The sequence below is a fragment of the Streptopelia decaocto genome (genome assembly GCF_964273445.1).
Source record: "Streptopelia decaocto genome assembly, chromosome: 10".
NCBI classification, from domain to species: Eukaryota; Metazoa; Chordata; class Aves; order Columbiformes; family Columbidae; genus Streptopelia; species Streptopelia decaocto.
Window position 1 is genome coordinate 21080072 of NC_138665.1, and position 8639 is coordinate 21088710.

The 8639-nt window shown below is 54.9% G+C and overlaps 1 protein-coding gene across 1 annotated transcript; it reads right to left on the reverse strand.

Annotated features, from left to right (window-relative positions):
* Positions 1-3515: 3515 nt before the first annotated feature.
* Positions 3516-8392, reverse strand: LOC309444268 (G-protein coupled receptor 83-like; the record flags this gene model as incomplete). Its single annotated transcript, XM_082061940.1, has 4 exons — positions 3516-4395; positions 4931-5064; positions 6097-6222; positions 8018-8392. The coding sequence occupies 4 exons, from the start codon at positions 8390-8392 to the stop codon at positions 3792-3794; spliced, it is 1239 nt and encodes a 412-aa protein (XP_081918066.1). The 3' UTR covers positions 3516-3791.
* Positions 8393-8639: the final 247 nt, after the last annotated feature.

Consider the following 8639-nt stretch of genomic DNA (forward strand, 5'->3'; position numbering starts at 1 on the left):
GCACTTGGTTTCGATGAGAGAGAACCGCGATGCTTTGCGCTTTAATGGGACTGCGAAGTGAACCCAATTAACTGGTGCAGTCCTAATAGCTCAGGACGGGACTAATTGTCCCCAGCCTGTGGCCCTGGCCGTGCAGCAGCAGCGCGTGGGGACACCAGCTCCGCTGACCCGGTGCGGGGGCACTGGGGACACGTCCCAGAGCAAAGACACCGACGGGTGTGCCAGGAGCTCCGGGCAGAGCCGCCTGCAGCCGGGGGTTGGCAGGGAGCTCAGGACCCTTGAGTCAGGTCACAAAGGGAAGAAAATGAGCAGTTCCGTTGCTTTTAACTTTCACTAGAGGAGGAAAAAATTCGTGTGCAGTAATGCTGGGTTTAGACCTCGGATTTTTTTTTTTGAGTATTATATATAAAAGAAATAAGGCTTTTTTCTGCGGCATTATGTGGTATGGCACGGACTGTCTGCACGTTAAAAAGACAGTTCCATATTAAAATAAGTTATTTAGCAGCAAACTTGCTTTACCTGCGTTACTCAGAATGGTGGGTGTTTCTGTTGTGCTGCATAACAACATCATTCTTCACTGAGAAATTGTAAGACCATATCTTTTATTTCCAAGCAAGAAAATCCCCTGTTTTCATGGAGCCTGTTTCACAGAGGTCTCGCTCAGGTTCCATGTCACGTCTCACTTCAGAACACTGTTAAACCCTGTCGGATGCTGGAGAGCGCTGAGCTACCACTACTGCGACACAGAGACGTGCGCTGCGTCCCTGCGGCGGGTCCGGGTGAGCGGGGACGGACGCTGCTCCTGCCCCGCCAGCCCCGGGACCCCGCAGGACCGCGGTGCGGAGAATCAGAGCGAGACGGCAGCGAGATGTGCCCACGCCCCCGTCCGGACCGAGAAGCGCTGCCGAGAGCCGCCGTTAGTGCGCGAGCTGCAGGGAGACGCGTGGGAGCGACGGGCACTTACAGTCCGCACGAGGCCACGGGCGACTCCTCGTCTGGGTAAGCGCAGGTCTGCTGGTTACAAAGGGCTTGTCACGCTGCAAGGTGTCAGAACACACGCAGACACGTCTTGGTCGCGGTGCTGAGCCTGTCGGGAGCAGCAGGCTGCGCTTGCTTGTTGATCCCCCGGTAGGAGGGCACATCTCCCTTTCAAAACTTAAAAAAGTGACACAGAACCAAGGGGAGAGAGAGCGGGTTCTAAACAAACTAACCAACCAACCAACCAAGAGAGAAACCAGACATTTTACTGAGCTGTTATCAGCCCCCAGAAGACATCAGTGAATCAAATCTCGTCGTATTACCACCACAGGGAAATTTTAACAGAGCCCATATTAAAGCAAGGGTATCCAGCGGAAGGTTGCGTATAATGATGGCAAACTTCCGAACTTTGCCAGACTTTTACAAATTCGGGAAGTTCCGGCAATCACCTCGAGGAAATGACAATTTGTTAAGGCAGCTGAACAGCAGCAGACTGGAGATCCGTCTGTGGCTCTGTCCCCTGCCCCGGCACCCGCGCAGAGCCCGCGGAGCCCCGCTCGCTCCCTGCTGCAACGATGAGTAGCAAGAACAGGCTCCGGGTTACGTGCTCCAGAGCAATGAGTTCCAGCAGCTCTCTGGGAGTGCGCTGGGATACACATGCAAACTGCATTATTTAATTTCATTGATTTTTTTCCAGTATAAAAAGAACATTTGAATGAGAAGATGTTTCATTAAATTACCCACCTTAACAAGGTTGTATCTGGGTTTGTGGTTTGTGTTGTTTTAACAAGAGACCTCTTGTTTACAGAAACCCTCCAGACAGTTGCATTATGGAAATGCCATTTGCAGCGGTAAGAATTCCAGGTTTTTCCAGACAGTAAAAAACCCCAACTCAGTGGTAATCTCAGGTTTATGCTGTTATTTCCTTGTAACACAAACTGAAAGGCTGGGATGGCTGCCTCCACCGTGCTGGCTCCATTCACATCTCCGCTTGTGCTGCTTTATTAGTGCAAACGAAACAAAGGTTCCCATGATAAGGCCCACGGGAGAAAGCCTGTTAAACGCATTTCTGGCAGGCGAATCAGAGACGACATCTGAGTCTTGGGTGCTTGCTCTCTGACGAGATTTTTCTAATTCAGTTTCCTCCCGGAGCGCATCCTCGCACAGAGGAACCTGTGCGCAGGAACCCGCGCGCACCCTCGTGCGGAGGAACCCGTGCGGAGGAACCCGTGCGCACCCTCGTGCGGAGGATCCTGTGCGGGAACCCGTGCGCACCCTCGTGCGGAGGAACCCGTGCGCAGGAACCCGTGCGCACCCTCGTGCGGAGGAACCCGTGCGCAGGAACCCGTGTGCACCCTCGTGCGGAGGAACCCGTGCGCAGGAACCCGTGTGCACCCTCGTGCGGAGGAACCCGTGCGCAGGAACCCGTGCGCACCCTCGTGCGGAGGAACCCGTGTGCACCCTCGTGCGGAGGATCCTGTGCGCACCCTCGTGCGGAGGAACCCGTGCGGAGGAACCCGTGCGCACCCTCGTGCAGAGGAACCCGCGCGCAGGAACCCGTGTGCACCCTCGTGCGCAGGAACCCGTGCGCAGGAACCCGTGCGCACCCTCGTGCGGCGGAACCCGCGCGCCGTGCGCGGGAGCAGCGCCCGCACTGGCCCAGGGAGCGCTCCCCGGAGCACCGGCTCCTGTTCTGCAGAGGAAGGATGAATCTCATTTTCCTTTCAGTGTCTTTCGAGGCTGAAGCCTTTGCAATCACAGAGGCTGAGCCAGCACCGAATGGACAGGAATTAGGAAACAGGTGCCCACGTCTGAGGCAATTGCTGAGCCATGTTATCAGATGCTCAGTTCTGTTGAGCATGGGAGGGTGCAAAGGTTTGCAAATGAACTCTTTTATCCACTGCCAGCTTTTCCTGCCTCCCACCTTTTGGTTTTAAAAATTGCGGATCTGTTCCTAATAGAGTTACAACGCAGGTCCCACCTCGTGCAAACCGAGCCCTGGTCAGCAGCTGCCGAGCAGTTGCTGTTGCCCAGCAGGTCAGCTCCAGGACAGACAGGCGGACACGCCACCAAGGACACAGTTCTTGACGGCTGATAAGAAACAACATACTATTGAAACTGAAAACAATTTAGACTTTAAAGAAATGTCAATTAACAATTTTGAAACATGCCAATATAGAGTTTTGCTAGGAAATGACATGAGACATTGTGGAGGGAAAGCCCAGAGCTGGTGACAAGGACCCGCGCACACCAGCAGCACAGGCACCTGCGGGCCAGCGCCCCCATGTCCCCAGGCACGGTGGGGACGCGCTGGGTGGCAGCACGGCCAGCAGAGCTGCGGCATCTCTAACAGCAGAGCGAGCGGCTGAGAGGAGCTGGGTACCAATGTAAGGATGCTGTTCGCTTTATTCATCTTGAACAAATTACAAATAAATAAAAAGGAGTCAATACAGTGTTCCTATATGCATAAACAGCCATCTGCTTTAAAACGGTGTGCACAAGTTGGCCTGTGCATAATCCACGTAGGTTCCCTTCTTTGCTTAGGCTGTGAAAAATTCTGTGCCTTGTTAAAGAATTCTCTGAATATTTGCTGATTGTTCGATGACAGATTCACTCAACAGCCCTCACTGGAGCCGACACGTGGGCAGGTCCCCCCTGGAGAGTTCTGAAGGCTGAGTGGACGCGGTCCTGACCAAGCCCATCGTCACGGGCAGCCCTCGCCTTGGGCAGGAGTCGGTCTGGCTGGCGCCCAGCTGGGTTTTCCCGCGACGCTGCACCGCAGCAGGGCGCTGCGCGGCCGCCGCACGGAGGGCTCAGCTTTCCGCCACGATGGGCTGGACGCTGGAGACGTCTGTCCTCGCAGAGCTCCGCTGGGAGGCCGCCCTCGCCCTGCGGCAGGCGCGCGGGGCCCAGGCGCGGCGGGCCGGGGGCGACAGCGGCCGCAGGGGGTGGCCCGGGGCCGCGGGGCGCCGCCCGCACGCGCACAGCAGCGCCCGGAGCTCCGCCCTGAAGCTCCCGTTCAGCCAGCAGTAGATGAACGGGTTGTAGCAGGTGCTGCTCATGGCGAACCAGTGGAAGGCGAAGTAGAGAGCGTTGCTGCTGTGGATGGCCCTGCAGGAGATGAGCACCACGTAGCAGTTGAGGGGGAACCAGCACACTGCGAACACCACCACCACCACCATCAGCATCTTCAGCGTCATCTTCTTCTTCCGTTGGTGGGCATAGTATTGCTCCATGGTGAGGTCCCCGATGGCGTTCCTCAGCCAGAGCTTCTTGGCCACGATGGTGTATGTGATGGAGATGACAAGCAAGGGCAGGACATACAAGAGGATGAAAGTAGTCAAGTCCAAATACTTCCAAAAAAGATCGGCAGGAGGAGGGAAGCTGGGGAGGCAGACCATCCGTATTGTTCTGTTCCTGAGGATCAAAGAGAGAAAGAGCTGCCCGCTCCGCCACCAGGTGCACGCAGCACCCAGAGGACAACATCCCAGACGTCCTTACAAGCTCCAGCAGAGACACGGCAGAAGCCGTTCAGTAGCGTGGGGAAGTGCCACATGTAATGGAATATTTTGCTTCAGGTTTAACCTTTGGCCCCCTTGAAGATATTTTCAATACACCCCCAGGAACAGAAAAAGAAAATCCACAGTGACGTGTCTCTAATGATGAAAAGCACCTCTCTTCAGTACCTACCTCAGATTCCGGGGCTGATCTCTGAGCCCAAATCGACTAACAAACAAGCCTGAAGGCAATTCCGCTGATTTTCATTGTCCTCTCATGAGAAACACATCACCTACTCACGAGAAGGAGGAATTCTCTGTTACACCACACTTCCTTTTTTAATAACACAGATGGGAAGATGTGTGCCTTCGAACCTGGGGGGCTTCGGTTCGGCTGCATGTGTCATACGTAAAACCAAACCAAACAAACAAAACCCGCCATGCCAACGTCTTACCCGATATAAAATCTTGTCAGAGTCTGGTAAATGGCGTGAGGCAGGGAGAAGCAGCTGGCCAGCACCCAGATGATGATGATGCAGATCCCTCCCTTCACCATGGACATGCGCGGCTTCAGAGGGTGCACGATAACCTGCAGAGAACAGCCCGTCCCGCGGCTCACAACGCGCTCGGTGTCACCGCCAGCGCGCTGGGGCGGGCTGGCTGCTGAGCCACGTGCGCTGCGGGTGATTACACCGACCAGTGAAACAGTCATTAAAAACAGACCTATCGTCATCCAAATGATCCCTTGGCTGATGAAGCCTTCGATATTTCATGCATGTCTTTCGTAGTCTCATCATAAATATCTACTTAGCAGAGGTTCTGGAACTCTCCCGGAGCACCGTCTGTCCCGGCGCCTCCCGGGACCAGCGGCACTTTTAAAGACAAGGGCTGATTTCTCGTTGTGCAGCGACACCTCCTTGCTCTGTTTGTACCTCCCTGGGCCGTACCAGCTAACGCCGGTTCTGAGGAACCTATTCCACCCCATTTAAAGGCAGGAGTCGTGTTTGCTCTTAATTAAACACTTCCTGATACCTAGCCATGCCTTGAAATTAACCCAGAATCTGCTGATTTAAATTCATTCTTATCAAAATGCTTTGCTCTCATAAATCGCTATGTTGCACAGAGAATGGGCAGACTAGCAACCTTTTTGTGGGAAAAAACGAAAACAAAACGAAACTAAAACAACAACTCCAACAAAAACCCAACAGAAATGGGTGATCTATACTCTGGCAGTCACTGTGATTTTCTGACACCAGATGGAGCACATCCCAGATGATCAGACTGGATTCCATTATTGTTCTGAACTTCATCTACCATGTCTTTTATCATGTAAAATTGCTTTTCAGTGCCGAGCGTTTCCGTGCCCGCAGCACGGCAGGAGGGGCGCCGGCTCTGCCTGGAGCGCGCGGCGCGGAGCTGCTGCGCACGCGGGCCTGTCAGCTTCAGCAAAAACCACACACTGAATTACACTTCACTTAAACACTTTGGTTCGCACTCATTGCTTGACCTGTAAAGTTTTCCTGGTTGCTATTTGCCAAAAAAAGTGTTGGCAAAAAAGGCAACACCCTATGTAGGTAGCTCGTTCTTCTCTCGCAAGCGCGGGGCGGTGCCGGCGCCGTACCTGGTGCCGATCCAGAGCGATGGCAGCGAGGGTCAGCACCGACACGTGCACGGAGCAGTACTGCACAAACCGGCTTACGTGACACATCGGCTTTCCAAAAACCCAGGTGCTGCTTACAAACCGCACCTGAAGAACAGACAGAACGGGATTAAAACCGCGTGCGTTATCCAAAGGGGAGCAAACAGGGCTTTCCAGGAGCCTGGTAAAGAAATGCTTTAATATAGTTTCCTTATGCTTTGTAGGCGCATTATACTCAGTTTTTCTAGGGAAGTAGTGACCACACAAGAGGCTCTGAAACAGAGGTGAGATTTACTAAACTGGGCAAACAAATCCACTTGAGTGGTGCTCCGTGTGTGTGTTTGCGTGGGCACGTGTACATGTAAGATGGAAAATGTAAATAAATCTTAGCTCAGTTTCTTGATGAGGCTCTGCAGGGAAAAACAGCGGTTTGCCTCCTTAGAAACAGTGGCACGTTGGAATTTGTGGATGCTGAAAGCTGCGTGGTGAGTTAGTGAGACAAATCAGTGGAAGAAGAAATCATTGAGGACACTGAGATAGTGAGGTGACGCCTCTGAGCACGGGGCTGCCTGTCCACAGAGCATCCCCGCCAAGCATCCCTGCCAAGCACCCCGCTGAGCACCCCCAACGAGCACCCCCAAGGAGCATCCCTGCCGAGCACCCCCAACGAGCACCCCCAATGAGCATCCCCAACGAGCACCCCCAACGAGCATCCCCAACGAGCACCCCCAAGGAGCATCCCCACCGAGCACCCCCAACGAGCACCCCCAACGAGCACCCCCAACGAGCACCCCCAATGAGCACCCCCAACGAGCATCCCCACCGAGCATCCCTGCCGAGCACCCCCAACGAGCACCCCCAATGAGCATCCCCAACGAGCACCCCCAACGAGCACCCCCACCGAGCTGCCGTGCCCGTGCCCCCCCGGCTCCGCAGCCACCGGCCGCGCTCGGGAAAGGGCACGGGGCTGGTGGCAGCGTCGCACATGGATCTTCTCATGTCACATCGGGTGAGACACACCAGCAGCAATTTCAGAGGTGACAATTCAGCTACACAACCAGAGAGGAACATTTTACCCCCCCGCTGACAAAGCGACTCGCGCACACGCTCTGGGCTGTCCCCTGCCCATCCGAGCTCCGCAGGGACCGGAGCTGCTGCCCCTGACACCAGCGGCTCCGGGGGGGCAGGACCACGGGACCCCCAACCCGGCTCTTCACGTGGGTTCCCCCAGAGCTGCTGCTGACGCGGCGTTTCTGCAGAGGAGATTATTCCACATAACAGTTGTTCTCTCAGTCCCTTCTTATTCCTGACTGTGCAATGTTTATTCAAATTAATGTAACTCATTCTGAAAGCAGATTAAGTTAATTTGAAATAAAGCACATTTACTACAAAACATCTGTACACACAGAAAATTAGTCAAGACTACCTAATTTGTTTTCAGTTTATCTAATTAATTTCCCTATAGAGACAAGTCGAGTAGTAATGACTCTGTCAATGAACTGTAGCAATGTGCTGTTCCTTTGAAGTCGATGTCAAGCTCTTTCCTGAGAGGGATCACAGTTATTTAATCGGCGGCGCCCAAGAGCGGCTGGCGGTGCAGACACACGAGAGGGCGCTCTCCTCGCCATGGACACAGCACGGCGGAGAAATCCACCCAGAAACACGGTCAGTTTCAGAAAAGGTGAATTCGAGCTGGTAATTCAGGAACAGCTTTGGGAAGGCAGAGGACAGTGCGGAGGGTGCCCGACTGCAGCTCAGCCGGGACGCCCAGGGACAGGGGACAGCAAAAAGAAACTGCACGTCAGCCTGTTCCCGGCCCCTTCCATACAGACGTACACGGCTCTGACAGACACACAGACACAGCGACACACTGACACAGCGACACGGCTGCAGCGGGGCTCACCAGCGTGAAGGGGGTGTTCAGGATCGTGATCATCACGTCGGCCACGGCCAGGTTGACGATGAAGAGGCTGGTGGCCGAGTGCATCCTCTTGTTCTTGATCACCACGTGGCACACCAGCGTGTTGCCGAAGAGCGAGATGCAGATGATGATGGAATAGGCCACGATCAGCAGCGCCTGCACCGTCCGGCTCTGCGACTCGCCCTCGTACCTGGTCCCGCTGCCAAAGTCCCCCAGGTCCTCCAGGTCCAAGTCGCTGTGCAAGGACTGGTTAGGGAAACTGTACAGAGCAGAGAAGAAGTCGGTGGTGTTGTGGTTCTCCGGTGTCCAGAAGGGCTTGGAGATGTAGTGCAGAGGGAACCAGGCGTGCCGGCCCATGGCCGCGTCCCCCGCGCTCCTCCCACGGCTCAGGCGCTGACCGCGGTGCTCGCAGCGCGGAACACACACGCTTGCGTTTTACAAACCTGCCCCGTGGCTGCAGACTACAGAAGAGCTGACGGACGGGACCCGTTCCTGTGCTGATCCCGCGTGGGCTTTGCTCCAGGGCGCCCCAGCTGCTGCTCTTTCAGCCCCACGTGTCCCATGTACAGAAGCTGATTCAGATGCTGAAATGTCAGAGATCCCC